A 20,130-nucleotide genomic window follows, 5' to 3' on the forward strand; every position below is an offset into this window, starting at 1 on the left:
AAATCAGTATGTGATTCACAATACAGGCAAACACAAAGGCAACCAGGTGTTTGTGCCCAGAGTACGTGCAGCGGGAGTGTACGATACAGGGGGGCAAGAAAGAATTAACAGGCTCATTTTGGTCCATAGCATCTCTGAGAGATGCATTTCTTCCCCAGGATGGTTCTACCACCATGATGAGGTCACTGAGCACACTGGAATCGGGCACCCGTTTCCACCCACCACAGTGGAACCAAAGGGTGGACTGCTTCCTGGAAACTCCTGTGTAAAGGATCCCCAATTTGGTGCTTTAATGCAATTCTCTTAAAGCCTCAGTAGCAGAAACAAAGGAGAGAGGAACATGGTGGGGCAGAGCTGCAACGAATGGGTATATCTCCACTGACTTCAATGGAGCTAGGCCAATTTACACCAGCTAGGGCTCTAATGATAAATACCAGGCTCACAGGTGCCTTGTGCAGCATGGCAGGGTCTTACAATAGACAGAGAGGAGGAATCGCCAGGATTTCAGTGTGCATCTGCAGGACATCATCATGTCTTCTGGCTGAGCAGAGAAGCGCGGGACGCATGAGCTGCTCTGAGCCATGTTACTGAGGCCCTGGCTTTGGGAGCCATTATACCTTCTCTTCGTTGCTGATGTTCCGGGTGGAGGTTCTCCAGGTGATGGAGGGGATTGGGTCCCCGGAAGCCTCGCAGGTCAGCGTGATCTGGTCCTCCAGTTCCATGGCAGTTTTGTTCTCCACGTAAGTGATTTTGGGTTTTGCTGGAAAGGGAGCACAATGGGTTTTTTGGCCACTGCTATGAAGCGAGGCTGCCTGGAGTTAGCGAAGTTTGAACTGAAACTATCCATTAGACAAAAAGGCTTTTGCATTTCTACTTTCAGAGAGAATTGCTTCAGCGGGCAGAGGGGCAGCATGGTGTGCCCTCCCCTCCCCTGGTCCAGCCTGCCCTGGCTTCTAGTTCAGCAAAACTAAAAATGGGCCCAGCTCAGCCCCTGGAGCAAGTACACCGAAGCCAGTCATTACATCAGGGCCTCGGCTGTTTCAAGAAAGCCGGGAAGGAGACTAGAAAAGCTAAGGTTAACTTTTGTTGTTTGACAACCACCTTTGTGTGACCTGGGTTTTTTTCAACTCAGATCTCTGCCAAAAAAAAAAAAGTCTATGATAAATGGCAATAAACAGCTGGAAGAAACTGACAGCGTCACAAGGGCTAACATTAATCTTTTCCAGAATGCAGCTAAGGGTGAAATTCACCCCAGTGCAGAGCTTTCAAAAGTTCCACTCCAATCCTAAAGGCTTGACCTAATGCCCACAGATATCAAAGGAAAAGTCTCCCATTGACTTTGGATTCAACCCTAAAAGCTTGAAAAGCATTTGAGTGGGGCACAGCCTAGTGCTGACCCCCTGCAGGGCGCGGGAATTTCAGCCACAAGAGACAGGAAATGGAAGAGAGACGGTATTTTATAGTGACCGCCGGCATCTTTTGTCTGGTAGACAGCACAGTGCTGGCACACAGGCGGTCACTGTAATTCAGCAAGCGCACCCAGCATCTGAGCCAGACGTGCCTGCTGGGGAGGCAGGGTGTGCTGCTTCCAGTCTGTAGCAATGAGCGGCCAACGGCCAGCTGGGCTCCCTGACCAGTCTGGGGAGGGGGGGAAGAAGAGTGGGAAGGAGCTATATCAAGCCTGTTATTGCCCTGTTTACCGAAGACTTTGAGGTGGATGATGGCCTCCTGCTCTCCGGCCTTGTTCTCAGCGGTGCAGGTGTACTCCGCCTCGTCGCTCTTCTCTACCTTCTTGATGGTCAGCTCAGAGCCATCGTAGTTGAAGTCGTATTTCTTGTCATTGTCCCCCCGTTCTATCAAGTCCCCATCCCTGCAGGGCACAAAACAAGCAGGTTGGGTGAGAAGTTAATGCTGGCTGGTTTTTAGAACTCATCTGTATTTCTAAATCTAGCTCCTTTGTTTGGTGGAAGGACAATTTCCCTACGGTCCCACCTCTCTCACACTTGTTTTCCTCCTTCGGTTGAGCCCTCCCTACCCTTGCCTTGGGGTCCTGTGCCATGGAGTCCTTCACCTGTCGACATCCCTCATGCCAACCAGAGGGGGTTGCTTGAGACCCTGGCCCTGCACCCAGAACTCAGCCTGCTGCCCCGCAGCAGCATTCGGAGACACTGTCAGCCCCAACCCTAACCTTGGTTTCTCAATGCCACGTTGACCCTGGGACTGACATGTAAAGTGTGTGAAGACCTGGGGGTGAAAGGTGCTGCAGCATATTGCTATTACTGCTGCTGCTATTGTTACTGGCAAATGACCATTTGTAAAAGCATTACAATTCTCTGACTTTGTTATGAGAAACTGAGTCAATGATATTCTAGCTAAAATGGTGCCATTCCCCCTGTGACCGGCTCTGCTCAATCAGAGGTGCAGATGGAAGCAGCACTCACGTTGAGTGCCTCAGTTAAAACATCCATGCTCTTAAACCATGTAAATTGAGTATCTTACTTCATCCAGCTCATGGCTGGCTCAGGAAAGCCATCAGCATCGCACACTAAGGTGACAGACTGGCTGAGATTGGCCGTAGCATTCATTGTGTTCTGCCTGGCACGGACGGAAGGAGGCACTGGAAGAAAAAGAAGCTGAGTTAGAGAGAGGGGGAAAGAACAGGTAGGTAGAAAAGAACCAGGTAAGGAAGTTTCCTGCCCTCTGCCATACACACATAAATCAGTCCAAGGGAGCACATCACCTGCAGGTTTGAACCTATACATTTGATGCACAAGGTCTCGCTATCAAATGGTGGGAGGAAGAGGACCCACATTGCAGGGAAGATGGTCTGTTGGACAAAACCATCCATGAATCAAATGAGGGCCATCTCTCACTTTGAGCTATGAGACATTCAAGCTTACTCCTGACATGATAATTTCCTGTAAACATCTTGTAAATGCCAAATCGATTTCATGGGTGTGTTTATTTGACACAGCAGAGTGAGATTAATAAGCCTCATGGATCATGATTCTGACAGCTCACGAGTGTGAACTTATGATCGGGTCTTTCCTTCCAAGACAAGGGTGCAGCAGCTTATAACCCAGGTAGCACAAGTCCCCTCCACTGCCAGGGCTCCAAGCTGCTCACCATTCACGATGACCTGAATATCCTTGAAATTGACCTCCCCACGAGCCAGGATTCTGCCCTCACAGCGGTACGTCCCCTCATCCGTTTTCTTGATTCCCCGGATTTGCAAGAAGTTGTTGGGCAAGACTATAAATCGGACTAGAAGAGACAAAAGGAAGTTTCAGTCAAGGATCATTTAGAGAGAGCGCTGCAATGAACGGGCACGTCCCCACTCCCCTTACAGCTTGGGGACAGAGCTTAGCGTAATGTAACTTCCCTTTCCATCAGGGTAATGAAAGTCACCCCATAATCAGACCTGCCACTGCCAGAAAAGAACATCCAGGAGAGAGTCCCTCACACAGCAAGCTAAGAGGCAATGGGGACAAACTTCTGTGTTATTTTACAACCAGCACTTTTATTTTACACTAAGTTTAATCAATACCTGGCTTGGGCCAATGGACCATTTACTACTTGTCTCCCCGGGGAGTGGAGGCTGGTCTTAAATAACGATAATACCTCGCTCTAATATAGCATTTTTCATCAGTAAATCTCAAAGCACTTCACAATCTTTTAGTGTGTGTATCCTCACGCCACCGCTACAAGGTAGGGCAGGGCTAGAACCCCCTTTTCTAGATAGGGAGTGAGGCACAGGGCAGGCTAAGTGACTTGCCCAAGGTCTCACAGGGAGGCTGTGGCAAAGCAGGAAACTAAACCCAGGTCTCTCAAGTCCTAGATTAGTGCTCTAGCCACTGGCTGATCTGTAACTGCACTTCCTTGATACCTAGACTGACAGGAGCTGGGAAACGCTGCAGAGGCAACACTGCTCTGGGGAGACAGTGCTCTGGAGTGACATGAGCCCACAAAATCCACAGATGGGCTCCACTGTCTGCTGCTCCTTGGCGCAGCATAGGGGAAATGGGAGGGCTCTGGCCAGGACAGCTTAACCACGTGGCCTCTTTAAATCCAGACTGGATTTCTCTTTTTAAAACATACGCTCTATTTCAACTACAAGATGCTGTGTTTTAATGCAATTCCTGAGGGAGGTTCTCTGGCCTGTGTCAGGAGATCAGGCTGGATGATCATAATGGTCCCAGGAGGCCAGACCTAATGGGTGCCATTTTACCCCACTTCTCTGAGTTCCCGTGCCTACTTGTCCTTTTGCCACCCTGGCAGACCTACACAAGGCCTCTGGAAGGGCCAGGGCCAAGACCTCTCATTCCTTACCATCTTTTTTCAGGACAACGTCCCTGTCCTTATGTTTCCACATAATGGTGGGAGGCAGCGAGCTGAGCACATCGCACACAATCACCGCATCTTCCCCCTCCTGGAACTCCTGAGGGGTGGGAGCGTTCCTGAACATCAGCTTCTCTGAAAACAAGGAGAGTGACAGGACAATGGAGCCGCTGCCCCAGCATGTTGTGGGCACCCTCTGAATTGCAAGGCACGTTGCCAACTAAAAGCACAGATGAAACAATGATACACATGCCTGAACCCACTTGGGATGCTCACGCCATAGCAATGTGTGTAGCTTGGCATTAGCATCCCGCACTATGGTACGGGAACCCTGTGCTAGTTACACACCAAGAGGCGACTGGATTCACAAGAGTGTCCATGTTAGGATGTCGTGTTATGGGAAAGCCAAACGCAAAACCTCCCAGCTGGTAGGGAAGGAACAGCTATGATAGCTTTGCCAGCTGAGGGCTATTACGGGCCTCATGAATGTAGGATCCCACTGCACTGTAAGTGGTCCCTGTAGGGCCGTGCTGAGCCCTGACTCTGCCTCATCCCAACCCTGCCTGTTCTGCACCAAGCACATCACTCCATGCTCATCTCCCAGACATTCACATCACTCTGGGCTCTACCTTTGCTCCTCACTACCTTGCACCAAAGATTTTAGTGGGCTGCAGCTCAGCTGGGGTCTCCAGCAGGGGTGAAGGACCCTTTCTAAGTTCCAAGCACATTCTGCAAGCTGCAAAAACCATGGGATTGTCCAGCTCTGAAACTGGAGATACTGGCTGTTCTGTTTCTACGAGGCCTGAGGGCAGAGGCTCCAGAAGTGGCTACCACAACCTTTGTTGTGACCAGGGACTGCTAGAGCAGGCTGTCTCCCCGGCTTTCTTGCTGTGCAGAGAGACCATGGGTAACAAGAGGTGAGCAAAGCAGCTACGCTAGTAACAGACCTCACAGCCAATCAACCCCTTGCTTCATCTGTCGCACACCATTAAGCGGGTCAATGCAGAGTCGCTGAGTGGCTTGAACAAAGGGCGTGTTAGGAATGGTCTTCCTGCCCCTGACCCATTCAGCTCAGCCTGTGGATCCCTTTGCTTGGCTCCTGACAGCCGTACGAGCCAGGGACCATTCACACACCCAGACGTAACCCTCAGGCTGAACTCTCAGTCTCTCCGCTAACAGCACGTGGGTGACACCAGGAGGGTCTGGTTTGGATGGAGGAGCATGAATTAGATGGGGAAGGGCAGAACATGAGGAACGTGGCTCTGAGGCCAACCTGACAAATCACAGGGTTAACTGAGAGGAAATATGGAAGGTGCTCACTGCTAACTGGCCAGCTTGAGACACAATGGCTTCTATTTCTCTCAGTAACTCTGACGACAGAGATGGTGGGGTGTCAGTCAGACAAATACCATGACTACCTCCTTCCCATCTCCCTTCGTGGGACAAACTCTCCTATTCCCATATCCTTCACAGACCAGCCCTTCCCCTAGCTTCTCATGGGTGAGCGTCTCCTCACAGGAAAGGTTGCCCACCACTTTCCAGCCTCCTGTTCATGTCCCTCCCCACCCTCCTTCACAGTCAACACTCTCCCCTCACTGCTAAGGGAGGAATGGGCTCCACTTTGACAGCCTTCCCCTTCCCAGTCTGTTTGGGAGGTGGCTCCCCTTCCTGGCCACCCCTCACTAATGAGAGCCACACCTCCCCAGCAAGTCCCTGGGCCTCCGCTCACAAGAGCCCGACCGCAAAGCAGGCTCCCAGAGCTGTGCTCTTACGGAAGATTTTCACGTTGACGGTGGCCTCAGAGTCGCCCTCCTCCTCACTGGTGACGACACACTTGTAGATGCCGGCGTCGTCGATGTTGGCGCTGTAAATGGTGAGGGTGGAGGAGAAGTCATCGTTCCGCACCACCGAGATGCGCTGCTGGTTGGGCGTCAGCTTCTCGCCGTTGGGGGAGAACCAGGAAATGTCTTTGGCTTTGGCTTCCCCAGTCACTAGAGATGAAACAAAGCACATTGGACCAGCTCCCTCTTAGCCAGCCAGGGCCTGGGGGCCATCGCCTGCAGGGTTATGGGAAGGGCCCAGACCAGGCAAAGGATTTCTGATGCCTGGGCAGTGTGGGGCATGCTTACTGAGCCCACCCACCTGAGGGGGCACGTTTAAGTCCCCTTGGATTTACTGACAAGCCCCGATGCCAGAGAGCTAATCCCAGCAGTGGCTCACACATTATATGCCACGGTCTGGGTCCACCGGGGACAGCTCCCCACCCTCACAGAAAGACATCCATTAGCTGCTGCCCCATGCAGCCAAAAGGAGAAGCTGCCCATTTTAGGCTTGGAATGGCCTCATACATCCCTGCGGTCTTCTCCCCTCACCCCGCTCAGCATGGAAACACAGCACTCCTCCCGCTCCAATAAATATCCCTGTTTGCAGGTTGTGCTGGGGCATCGCATTGCAAACCAAGCTGGTTACATTGCACAACAGGCAAGTTAAACCTGCCACTGCATCTGATGCAAATCAAAGTGGCTTGTAAGGACCCATCTCTTGGAGCTCACGTTTCAGGGTTTCGCCATGTGGCTTTGTTATTTGTTCAGAGGAAATCTGTCACAGAGGAAATTTAACCAATCCCATTTGCTGAAGCCAAGGTGGAGTCATCACAATAGCACTTACTCAGAGGACACTTTTGCCTTCAAAGCACTTTATAGACATTAACAAATGACTCTGCGCTGAGCTAGCCTGGGTCCCACAGCCTCCTCCCTCGCCCTAACGAGGAGATGCTTGGGGAAGTCAGACACGCCAGACTGGAACTTGGCTCCAAGCCATGTTTTAATGTTTGCTCAGTGTCATGCTCTGGTTTAGGGGTGACCTGGGATCATTTGTTGTCATACCAGTGTTGCACCCAGGTAACCAATTCACCCAGGCAAACCAGGGAAACCTGTAGCCAGTGGCATGCGTGTGTGCTGAAACGGGGCGTGCTGCAGTAACTGTGCAGTACCACACAGGATACGTGCATTGCCTGGGGTTCACAGTGGACACTGAATACTGCTTCTTTCACCCAGCTGGTTGGAGCAAGTGGCAGGAAGGGTGGTACTAAAAATGCAGGATTCCCGTTGTATTAAAATCCTCAGGGGCTGAGGTGGAGATTTTCAAAGGTGCCCAAGGGGCTTAGAATCCAAGCTCCCATTCAAGCGGTTGGAAATTGGGTATCAGAATCCCCCAGATGATTTTGAAAAATCTTGGCCCTCAGACTAATACCTCTAAAACAAAAAAGACCAATGCTGAGGGCAGACGCGATGTAACAGATTTCTGGGGCAACCCTTCTGGTCTTCGGGGTTCTGGGGTGGCTCTGGGGTATTGCTTCCTGCTCTTCCCAGCCCCAGGAGAAGTGTGTCTTTACTCTCCCAGCCCAACCACCTCTGTCACCTTTGCTATTATACCTGTGATTTAGTTGGGGATTGGTCCTGCTTTGAGCAGGGGGGGTGGACTAGATGACCTCCTGAGGTCCCTTCCAACCCTGACATTCTATGATTGCTTTTGATCTGCTTGAATTACAAAATAGAAGACCAAGAAACCCAACAACAAGGAGAATTGAATGGCATGACCCTGTACATGTGAATATGCCTGGGGCTGAGTGGAATGGGTTCCCCAAAAGTGACTCAACAAACACGGATGGAAAAGCCTGACAGAAGCAGCAGCCAGCACTCACCTTGACATAAGAAGAATTTGGATTCTCCAACGCTGATCTCCACCTGACTTGGAACAATATCCACTTGTAGAGACACTGGGAAAGACACAAAGCAGGAGTTAGGCAACTGGAGTCATCCAGCAGAAAAAGATCCTGCCGCTTGGGACTCAGGTCAGCTCAGCAATGGAAGGGCCAGGGCTCTTAACTCCACTTCCAATGCTCCCGACCAGTATTGGATTATACACAAGCCTTCCATCCCTAAGGATCTCAAAGAGCCTGTAACGACATGAGGCACTTCCACCTCTTCCTGTGCCTACACAGAAAGGCATGGGAGGAGCTGTGTTACCTGGTGATCTGTTGTACGTCAAGTTATGTGCTGCACATCATGCTTGGAGGTGGACTGGAGAGGGCAGTAATAAGATCACACCATTTGGGCACCCTATTATTTATGGTTATTGAATCACTTGGAAGGCAGCATGGAAGGAAGGGGCTGAATGAAAAGAAGGTGGCAGCTTAGTGGGCTTGAAATGGGAGGCTGTTGAATGCATAAAGGGCAAAGCTGAGAAAGGAACAGAGCTGGCGGTGGGAGAAGAGAATCCCAATTTGAGTCTGGCAATGAAGTAACACGCTCCAGGCTGTTTAGCTGCTCAAGTATATACTGACTCTGTGCTTTCCCTACACACTCAGGGTTTGTGTGCTGCTTAGCTTCACAGCTGCTCTCGCCCTGCCACGTGTTTGCCTCACATTTACATATAGAATTATTGCCATAACACATACGTATCCGTGCTTGTGTCAATCAAAACAGCGACTGCACTGTCCAAGATATGGGTGTGAGATTCTCAGCATCACTACAGTATTTTTCTTTAAAGTTTGCCGGCATCATGTGTTGAGCATTGGCAGACAGCAATGACACATTATTCCTGTGACCTGTGTCAAGGTCTTGCAGCTCAGCAGGACAGTCCCTATCCTAGGAGACTACTAATATTCACTCTTCCTTAACAGCGGTGGCTCCAGGCACCAGCGCTCCAAGCATGTGCCTGGGGCGGCAAGCCGCGGGGGGCGCCCTGCCAGTCCCTGCAAGGGTGGCTCTCAGCTTTCGGCGGCTTGCCTGCGGGAGGTCCACCGGTCCTGCGGATTCGGGGGTAATTCGGCGGCGGGTACACTGAATCCGTGGGACCTCCCGCAGGCACGCCACCAAAGGCAGCCTGCCTGCCATGCTTGGGGCAGCAAAAAAGCTAGAGCCACCCGTTCCTGAAAATAGGGCAAAGCTACTGGAAGCGGAGCAAGCACTGTGACAAGCAGAGCAGCATTCAGAGATAAGTCATTTAGGCCGCATAAGGCTATTTAGGCCTCTTCATTTTTGCATTGTCTTTGCTCTCTGTGTTGCAGAAGCACAGTTAGTATCCCAGTGATCTAGGACTGGATTCACTGGCAGGCTCTGGCTGCTTTGCACTGCCCTGGCAGCTATAAAACCCATTTAAATGGCCTGTTAAACCAGGTTAACAGCTGCTCTGTGTCACCAGAGCAGTGCAACACAGCCAGGGGAAAGCACCAGTGCGTCTGGCCCTTTGAGTCCCAAGAGAATTGTTTTAAAAATAATCTAGGCACGACAGTAAACAGGCTGGATCAGGAGTCCAAAGACAACACAGAGAAAACAGTCCTCAGGACTACAGAGCTCCAGCCCTTTAAAACCTCCTTTTGGAAAACTCCATTTCACTCACATGTCTTGTCTGGAGGTTACTGTCGCTCCTTCCTGTTTTCAATAAAGTACAGGCTGCACTTTTAGCTCCTGCATTCAGCCCATTTTATTTCTGTGTAATCTAATTTCTCTCAACCATATTACTTTAATATAATTCACTCCCAGACAGAACTGCAGGTACAAAAGGCCAAACATAATAAACGGCTAAAGGTTTATTAGATCCAGTGCAGCGAGAACTAAATAGCCTAGTTCTAGAGGCTGTATTTTCCTTCTATTAATCCTCCTGACATTGTGCAGTTTACACTGTGCATCGTGTATGGAGTAGTTCCTCCTCGGTGGGTCACTGCTCTGTGATGCAAGTACAAAAGGTATTAAAAGAGTTCTTACACTTTGAAACCCAACCACCAAAGCCCACAGCCCCGTGTGTCTGCAGCACAGCTATGCCTGCTTACAGGGGCATTAGCATTCTGCTTCAGAACAGAACTAGACAGAGAGAGGACACCATCAAAACTCAAGGCATGTCAGCCTGCAGGAACTGCAGGATTGTCAACGTATGGGAAGATGCGACAATGATGCATTTATATGGGGCCTGAGTTTTAATGGTTCCTAGTGCAAATGGCCCAACTCTGAGAGGGGAGCCAAGTTTTGATAAACTAAATAAAAGCCCACGATTAGAGCCTTTATAAGCTGTTTTCAATTTGATCAGTTTAATCCAACTTGGATGCCATTTTGTCTCCAGAGTTTGAATGTTGGCTCCAAATTTAGAATTGGACTGTCTAGACCAAGGAGTCCTTGGTATGGCCCACGTGCTAACGACTTACTAAGAAGTGTTCAGGAATCTCTGAGTGAGCCGTTTGCTGTGTATTTCTGTGTTTCACAAACAAGTTCAAAGGCTTCGTTAATCACCAACATAAAACAATGCTAGGTAAATATTCCATCTGTAGCTATTCTGGACTAGGCAAAGTCTCAAATAGAGACACAAGCTAACATTGACAATGGCAGGAGCCTAAAGACTGGCTCCTAAATTGTATTTAGAAACCTAAAAAAGCAGCCAGGTTTTCAAAAGCACCCACCAGCTTTGACTGAAGGCACCTGGAGCTGCTGGGTGCTCAGCACTTTTGAAAAGCAAGTCACTTAAGTAAAGATTTAGGAGTTTAAATTTAGGTTCCTATGACAGAAAATCCAGATTTTTTTTAAATGTATTAATATTTAACAAAGCAAAGAGAAGCAACTGATGAGCAATGTCAACAAACCAAAACAAAAAGGGGAAATTATATATACTGAAATAATCCTGCTTGGGTCCAGTAAGGTGAAGGTTGAGATGCAAATCAACCAACGAAGGAAAGTCAGGGCCACAGCCGATTCCCCCATCCCAAACTTGCCCAGTCCTGCACCTCGCTATAATCTGAGCAAGGCTCCAAGTTTCTGCCCATTTTCTGGCTTCTGTCTGATGTGTGTTACACTTGCAGCACTATCATACGAATGAGACAAGATCCTAACTCAGCCTTTCCTCTGCATCCCCAATCAAGCAGCGGTCGGTGCTGGACACCCCGGGAGACAAATGCCCTTTCTCCCAGCACCCTGAATCTCAGAGCACCGTTCCTTCATGAGGCATTAGAAATAACTGGACACTCGCGCTCTGCCAGCTGGAGCCTGATGCTACCTCAGCTTCCTGGCCTAACAAGACCAGGTCAAATAAGAATTTCAGGAGGCCAGACCTAATGTGTGTTATTTTTAAATCGCAGCCATTAGTTTGCAGAAAACAATCATCTTAATCGAGCTATTTCTCCATCCTGCGTTGCCAGAGCATTTCTCATCCCGTCGACTGCAAATGCTTTATCTGTCACCTTTAGTCTTTTGGTGCCACACTATTTGTGGCCTTCTCCCAGGGGCTTCTCACTTTACTGTTAAACCATGAAGACATTAGTCTCAGCTGCCTGCTCTTTCTAAGTCTTTAAAACATTCCTCTCAAAGGAATCACCATATCTTATAAATCAATGGCATCGTTCCTTATCACGACAGAGGAAAAGGACATGTGCTGCTGAATTACTCAGTAACTGGACTATAGGCATTAAGCCCCAGAGCTCTTTGAATATACAGAACAGATGCAGGAGCTTTGCCATCATTCCAGTGTTCAAACAAATGACTAAAGAAGGGCAAGAATCCCAATACAAACCACAAATAATGACACTGGAGGTGGGTAGCCATTTTCAAACATTGCAAACACTTAGCCCTCACTTTTCATCTGCAGAAGGCCTCGCTCACTCAGATGTAAATCCCACTGAAGCCAACAGAGTTTATTATAAAAACATAGTACAAAGGTTTTAACAAAAATCCTGAAACATACTCCATTTGTCACTCCGGTGCATGTAGTCCTTAAAATCCCACAGCATCTACTCCAGGTGAGCTGGTAATGGAAGATGATAGGAAGGCAGAGCTGCTCAATGCCTGCCTTGTTTCAGTCTTCTCACAAAAACACATGAGCAGACAACTAGCCAAATTACCATAGACAAGAAAGGGGAAGGGCTGCAGATCTGGATAAGAAAAGAAGACATCAGAGATCTTCTGACCAAATCAGCGGGGCGGGATGCTATTCACCCCAGGGCACTGAAGAAATTAACTGAGGAAATCTCGGAGCCACTGGCAATAATATTTACATACTTACGGATGACAGGAAAGGCCTTGGAAGACTGGAGAAGGGCTAACATAGTTCCCATCTTTAAAAAGGGGGGAAAGGAGGAGCCAGGGAACTATAGATCAGACAGCCTGACTTCGATACCTGGGAAGCTACTAGAGCAATCTATAAAACATTTAATTTGTAAATACCTGGAGGATGAAGGGGGAAGGCGGTGGACATAATATACCTGGACTTCAGCAAGACTTTTGACACAATGAAGAGCAATCTTCTTCTCCTAAAACGCCTTTCCCTAAAACATGTAGAGATTTTTTTCTACCTATGATTTGGGTCTCAGTTCAGTTACCAGCTCTCCTGTGAGCGACACAGATGTGAAACAGAGCACAAGAACAAAGTGGGGTAAGAAACAATCACTTCCCTGCTGGAGCTCTGGAAAACACAATTTCTCAACACTTTTGGTCACTTTGAAACTCACCTCGGGAAACAGAGATAAAGCAACTGACACCCTTCCCCCCGAATTGCTCAGCAAGGCATGGTTACTGTTTGTACAAAGTCTCCCAGAGGGCAAAAAGTGCATCCACTTCCAAAGCACATCCCCTTTTGGGGTCAAGGCTGCTTGAAATTAAAATGACTGAGTACAGGGATCCGCTAGCACCAACACATCATACACAGCGTGTTGCTTCATGACCTGCATGTTGATCCTTCCACCTGCCAGCAATGGGAAGGTAGCAAGCAAGGAGTTCAACTGACCCACGCGACAGGGGGTTGCTGACAGCTCTGCTCTCTGCTGCAACAGGAACGAAGAGGAGAAGCGTCACAGAGCTGGGCACTTCTGCGTCTGGTGCTCCTCATTTACATTGCCACCAGAACAGCATCATTAACAATGTCACTGTTTGAAATTAATGCGGGGGCGGGGAGGAGAAGAACGTTCATACACAAAGTTACAGGCCCCTTCACAATTGAATTTACAATCACAAATGGTGACCCCATCCAGCAGCAACAACGAATTAGCTCCTGCCAGATGGCAGTATGGTGCTTTTATCCTAGATCCACCTTCCAGTCACACAGGTAACGTGCAAAACCAAAGCCAACTGCTAGCCAGCTATCTGCACTGCCTGAAAGAGCCAGTGAGTCCTGGCAGGTGATCACTGCTGAGCTACAAAGACAGCAGCTCCCACTTACACAGCAAAGTGACCTGCCCTCCCACAGCGCAGCTCCACGCTGCGAGCATCTGCACTCTGCAAGCAACGAGACAATACATCAACATGGGGCATCTCTTCTACACCACAGTACTTCAGAGGTGGATGTCATCAGAAAGCTCTGGCTCAATCCTCCTCCCATGGAAGTCAGTGGCAATACTCCTTCAACTGTCTAGATCCAAGCCAATGCCTATCCTTGGGCCCATGTCTGACATAGCTTCTCTTTGCATGTCCCTCTGTACATATTTCCCAAATACACCAACACCTTGAGAAGGCACACATGCTTAGCAGGGTCCATATAACCATTTTACAGATGGGGATACTGAGGTATAGGGAGGGGATGTGACTTGCCCATGCTCTCCCAGCAGGCCAGGGGCAGAGCTGGGAACAGAAACTGGGTCTCCTGAGTCTCAGTCCAGAGCTCTGTCCACGAAGCCACACAAATACTCAAGTCTGATTCCCCATGGATTCTGTGGACAGCGATTCATTTGCAGGAAGTGCTGCAACAGGCAGGCAGAGTTGGAAGGTAAGAGATTTTTGTTAAGTATGCGGCGGGGCCAGTGTGACACAGTGAGGCTCTCTGGTTTGAGAGGCAGCTGCCTGGCACCAACTTGCACCCCCAAACCTCTGGTGTCACCTACCATACTCAGTTCCTCCTGAACCCTGACCCTCTTTTCTCCAGTTCCATCCATCACACTGCAGGAGGGGAGGGAGAAAGCTTAATTTTCATGCACAGTTCTGCATTAATGAAACAACTCTCCTCCATGCACACCTCACCCCCCTCCTCCGGCCATCCTGTGTGCAGTATAAACCCATGGAAAATACAGACTACAGAAGCTGCTCCTTCTATTCTTGATTTACCATATCCCAGAACAACTGCACAATGCTGGCGTTATCCCTATAAACAAACCCTTGCTGCCAGCCATGCTGATCTGGCCTTTAAAAATGTCAGTGTCTCATCGAGAGCTGCTATTAAACAGTGACAGCTTGACAACAAAATTTACAGTGCAGATGGTACTATGGTAGTAAGGGACCAGGGAGAGAGTACAGAATTTAGCTAACCTAGCCCCACAATGGAAAATAAAAGTGGCTGAAACATGTTCAATTTCTATTATATTCTGCTCCTGCCTGTTCTATATAGGGGGGATTATGTGTCTTCTGTCCTAGTGAGGACTATTCCTCATCGACTTCCTTCCCCCAAGCAGGCACTTCCATTGCAAACTGCTTCAAATGCCACTGTCCACTCAGTAATGCCCCTGAGGGGTCTCATCATAGGGCAAAGAGGCAGGAATTTCACCTGACAGAGGGCAGGCGGGAGGGAAAATCCAACCCAAAAAATCTGCATTTCCACGCTCCCAAATACAGATAGCACAAGCCAAGTCACAGGAGAGTCTCACGCTTCTGCCTCGTTTGGACTAAACCCAGGTACCCGACTAACATTCCCGTGAGATCTGTTCTTGCCCCCTCCAAGCATATGTCTGGCAATAACATTAATCAAAGAACAGACGGGCCCCTGAGTGTCTTACTTCACCCAGCCACAGTCCTGATTGGAAGAAAGAGCAATACACACTTCTACACGTAACCACTCCCCTCTGGCCAGCATCACGGTGGAATCTCAGGCTACTCAGAAAGAAAAGGAGACTAGTCCACAACTGAAAAGATTTTGGCCAACATTTTCAAAAGTGGCCAGTGATTTTGGCTGCTTCCATTTTTCAGCGCTCAACTTGAAACAGCCTTAAGGAGCCTGGTTTACAGAAGGTTCAGGCCCATTTCAGATATCTCTAGCTGGGCACTGTCACAAGATGACTGGTCCCTTAAGGGGTGATGGGTCCTGACCCATCTGTGACACACTCCGCTCACCTCCTCAGATGAAGTCAATAAATAAAGTCATTTCACAGGGAGGTCATGCTAAAATCAGGCCTTCTGAGACCGAGATGAAAACTGAAGCCTCTGTAGAGCTGGGAGGAGATGGAGGAGAGCGCCAAGGAGCAGAGATGGAACCTGGCTACTGATGGACTGGGGAAGCTGGGGGCTACTGATGAACAGGGGGGGCCAGAGGTGGATGTCATCAGAAGTTAATTTAAATAATGATCATAAATGTTAGAGACATTCGTAGGAACTAGCTATTCATTTGCCACAAAGTCCTTATAATTTAGGCTGCTAAATTCGCATTAGGTAACTTGGTAGGCATCTCTCATTCCTGTCCCCCAACTGTTTTGTCCACGCTTGCTACAGTATTATTCCATTAGAGAGTAAATTTCTCAATTCATAAATATGACTTTCATCTGAAGGTACATATCACACAAACTGTTGGGTCTCGCAATCTGAAGTGACACAGCAGTGGCAAGGCAGGACAGGGCTTTCTTTTATACCTGAGCAGCTCCTGTTGCAAAGAGACGTATACAAACCTCATCCTCAAGACGCAGACATATCTTTTGTCAAGCCGGGACAGCCTCTTTTGCCGGGGTAGGAGCCAGACCCTGATTTACAGCATATGTCTCTGAGTGAAGATACAGAGCTGTACAGAGCATGAAAGTGGTAACACTGGTGAGCAGACCCATTTTGCATTTTTTAAATATATACCCAGACCTAAAGGAAGGGCCTAATTTGAAAAGACGGCTAATCCAGAAATTAGGGTGCTAGCCTGGGAGGGCGGAGTCTGATTCCTTCATCCACCACAGACCTGCAATGTGACCTTGGGCAAGTCACTGAGTCTCTCTGTGCCTCAGTTCCCCCTCTGTACAATGGGGATAACAGTGCTACCTATCTCACAGGGGCGTTGTGAGGATAAATACGTTGGAGAGCATAGCACAGATGCTATGGTAATTGGGGCTGGATTTTTCAGAGGCGCTGAAGTCACACTGAGAACTACAGGCCAGGCCCACAGTGGGTTGATTTTATTTACAAATTTGAAAGAGGAAATAAACCAGATCTATTTAATGGTGCCTGTCAATTGTCCAAGCTTTTTCTCTCCAGCTCTGCCCCTCATGAGCTCTGAGAAAGTCAATATATTCTATAACAATTCACTGCATGGATTCTGTCAGCCGTTCGTATTGTACACACCCCAGATCCCAAGCTATCTAGTGTCACTATATTCCCTATTTATAGGAAAGGTCAAACCCCAAGGCCTTGTGAGATCCACTGAACAGCAGCTGATACTATCCTTGCCCCGGAGAATTATCGGCTGACCCTGAAAGCAGGTCTTGTAAATCAGAGGGAAGATTACTGCTCCTTCCACTCTTCTTTGGGTAGAAAGGAAGAGCTGAGACTCTGTCTCCCCCCTGCCCCTCCAAGCTTCAGAATCAAACTAACATCCATGGCCAGATTCTTACAACTGAGGTCAGATATGCTGGTTGCACACTGGATGCTGAACTCTTTGGAAAAATTTGCCTTAAAGCATCACAGTGGGAGCTGTTGGGTCCATGTGTGTAAAGAAAATAAAATAAACTGCACTACTTGGAAACAACATGCTGACAACAAAGTAAACACAAACACCTGGATAAAAGCAAATACAATACAAGCCTGATGGATCAAATGGGCAACCAGTGGGGCAGCTGCCTTTGGGGCGATGGGTCTTGCTTCAGCTAAAGAACAAAGCTGTAGCTCCAGTTTAGTGCCTGGCTCATTGCTGGAGAAGTGCCTTCAGTTGGTCTGAGTCCCAAGTGAGTTTGCACGGTGGGCCTCTTGTCTTGGCGCACACACCTGTCCACATGACAAAGCCATCGCACGATTAAGAACCAGTAACACACACTGTTCAGAAAAGGCCAAAGGCTGGCAGATGCAGGGATGCTGCAGGTCAGGGCTGAAGGCTACTGTCAGAGCTGTGGGACGCATGGGACCGGAAGAGAAGGGGGTTCTGTGGGCCATGAACAAGGCTCATTGATGGAGGACCGGGCTACCTTAAACACAGAGTCTTGCCAGTTAGGAGAAGTGCATTAGCAGAGCTATGAGGGGGCCCTAGCCAACCTGAGTGCTCCTTTCTTTTCATGCGCAGTAAATTTCCAAATATTGAAGACAGCCAAATTGGTTCATCTTCAGTCAGGAAGATTTTACAACGAATCCCTCTGTGTTGTCAGGATTGAACATGAACCGCTCAGCAGTCTGACTGATGTAGTGATGGCAACATCCACTAGTGCAAAACCAGAACACAAGTCCTTTTATGTTGCAACGCAATCACAGCCCATTTGCAAGCAAGAGCCAATGAAGATTTTAGATACTAGGCATGAACCACCACTGCGGAAGAAAGGAAAAGAAGAGAACTCTCAAATAAAAGTCTTTTGAAGTGGGGGTTTCCTCTATTAATCTTTCAGATAAACTCTATTTGTTTTTGTTTCTCCTGGGTTACAATGACCATTCCTAGGGACTTAAGTAAAGACTTCAATACATCTGTGTTAAGCTGGTGAACTCCACTAATTTCAGTGTAAAACTGCAGTAACAGAGGTGTGAACCAGACCTGAGGTAAGTGAATTTCACTAGTTTAAAGTGTTCTTGCCCAAAGTGCTAGAAAAGACAAACTCATTGTGAAATATCTGTTTCTTTTCCCAATACCTGAACTGGCACAAATGCATTTTTTATTATTTTTAATCTCCACCCCCACCCTCCTCAAAATGCAAACCTGATTTAAAAGGCCAGAAACGAGTCAGTCAAATGACCTGTCAACTTCCAGAGATCTGCCCTGAGAAACAACTTAAAAAATAGGATTTCAAAACTTCTCTACGTATTTCTAACCACCTTCTTAGTCCCCCGTCTCCACTCTTAGTCATGGGCATGAGCTCCTTTAAACCTCCAAAAAAAACCCCAACAGACCAAAATAAGCACAGATGCTGCCTACCCCGGTCCTTTCATTAGACAAACTAATTAGTGGATGATATTATATCCCGGGACGTTTTTGCGCAGGAGACATGTGGAGCCATCCCTATTTTTTGCACCATTCTGCAGCACAGTGGGTGAACTGAAGCCAGTGTAATTTTCCAGCCTGTTTTCTTGTCTGCAGTCACACAGTTGCTGAGCTATACAGACTTGATTCTACTCTCAGTGTCACAGCCACCTACATTCTTACATGACCTCGCCTCACCATAGTAACAGCATCTAGACAAATATAACAGATACAAATAGGTTCTAATTTAACGTCTCAAATCATAAGTAATGCTGATTGCCCTTCATCCCTTATCTTAGGTATCCGAGAATAATCACTGCACTCAGCAGGTCATTTGTGGCAGAAATGTAAATGAAATATAGATGCTATATTTTTCAGACCAATCCAGACAAACCATTTTGCATTATCCTCCCCTCTACCCCCCTTTCCCAGTCCACTAATCCAGCTAATCACAAACACAGCCTGAAGTGGCGAGAGTTAATAGCTTCGTATAAAACCAAATCAAAGCTACACAGTTAAAGGTGATTTTTATTTCAGTCTGTCATTAGCAGCAGGTCTGCAGAATTAAAGAAACCAGGGCTGTTTTATGAAGCACACACAATAGGCTTAAGCATTCAAGCTGTTTAAAATGGCAAAAAGAAAGCAGCAAGGTAATCCCTGGGCAAATGCAACATCTCGGGCAGATCTCACTGTCTGGTATCACCACCTCAGCCCCAACTCTTCAGAGCTGACAAACCTCTTCTGCTACTGTGGGTTTGCTACTGATGGGTATCTCAGATTGTTGGGGTAATTCTGAATGGCTAGGAGGCTACTTTGGTAGGCAGAGACAATTCTTCCAGAAGTATATTAGGACTGGGAACAATACTTAATCAAATAGCACTTTACAAACAGTGGGTCTGATTCTGATCTCATCTGCAATGGTGTAAACCTGAAGGAACTCAGCTGAAGCCAAAAGACCAGGGGTCGGCAACCTCTGGCATGTGGCTCGCCAGGGTAAACACTCTGGTGGGCCGGGCCAGTTTGTTTACCTGCTGCGTCGGCAGGTTCGGCAGATTGCGGCTCCCACTGGCTATGGTTCGCCGTCCCAGGCCAATGGGGGCGGCGGGAAGCGGCACAGGTGAGGGATGTGCTGGCTGCGGCTTCCCGCCACCCCCATTGGCCTCGGACGGCGAACCACAGCCAGTGGGAGCCGCAATCCGCCGAACCTGCCGACGCAGCAGGTAAACAACCTGGCCCGGCCCACCAGGGTGTTTACCCTGGCGAGCCACATGCCAGAGATTGCCGACCCCTGCAAAAGACTAACACCATAGTAAATCCAAAGTAACCAAGAGTGGAATTTGGCCTATTCATTCCCTGCAGGCCACCAGACGCTGTTTTTGCAAGCTAAAATCATGGTTTTTACCACACCAGGAAAAACTAGTTAGTCCCTATTTAAGGCATTTTCTATTTTATACACTGTTTCATGACTGAACAGCACATTACACTTCGTTTTAGTTACACATTCAAATGGTGGTTACATAAAGAAGCAGATTTGGAGGTTAATTTAGGGTTGTACAAATAAAAAGTAAAAATGCAGTAAGAGTAATACTAATATATGTAATTATAGTGCCTAGCATTAGAACAACTGCATCTACTTTGGTTGGGCATTTTCTCAAGGAAGTTATCCATGTCATGAGTCATATTCCAGTTTTCAATATTATA

General features: G+C 48.1%; 1 protein-coding gene across 9 annotated transcripts in view; it reads right to left on the reverse strand.

The window, feature by feature from the left end:
* NCAM1 (neural cell adhesion molecule 1) overlaps positions 1-20,130 on the reverse strand; it is a 255,069-nt gene that overhangs the window by 72,012 nt on the left and 162,927 nt on the right. For all 9 annotated transcript variants that reach the window (XM_039496751.1, XM_039496748.1, XM_039496749.1 and 6 more), the window contains exons 5-11: positions 8,042-8,116; positions 6,111-6,329; positions 4,330-4,473; positions 3,127-3,264; positions 2,500-2,617; positions 1,701-1,870; positions 618-760 (exon numbers count right to left, since the gene is read on the reverse strand). In XM_039496751.1, the coding sequence (XP_039352685.1) occupies positions 618-760; positions 1,701-1,870; positions 2,500-2,617; positions 3,127-3,264; positions 4,330-4,473; positions 6,111-6,329; positions 8,042-8,116 (1,007 nt within the window). The remainder of the gene's footprint in view (positions 1-617; positions 761-1,700; positions 1,871-2,499; positions 2,618-3,126; positions 3,265-4,329; positions 4,474-6,110; positions 6,330-8,041; positions 8,117-20,130) is intronic.

The sequence above is a fragment of the Mauremys reevesii genome, linkage group 12 (assembly GCF_016161935.1).
Source record: "Mauremys reevesii isolate NIE-2019 linkage group 12, ASM1616193v1, whole genome shotgun sequence".
Lineage (NCBI taxonomy): Eukaryota > Metazoa > Chordata > Testudines > Geoemydidae > Mauremys > Mauremys reevesii.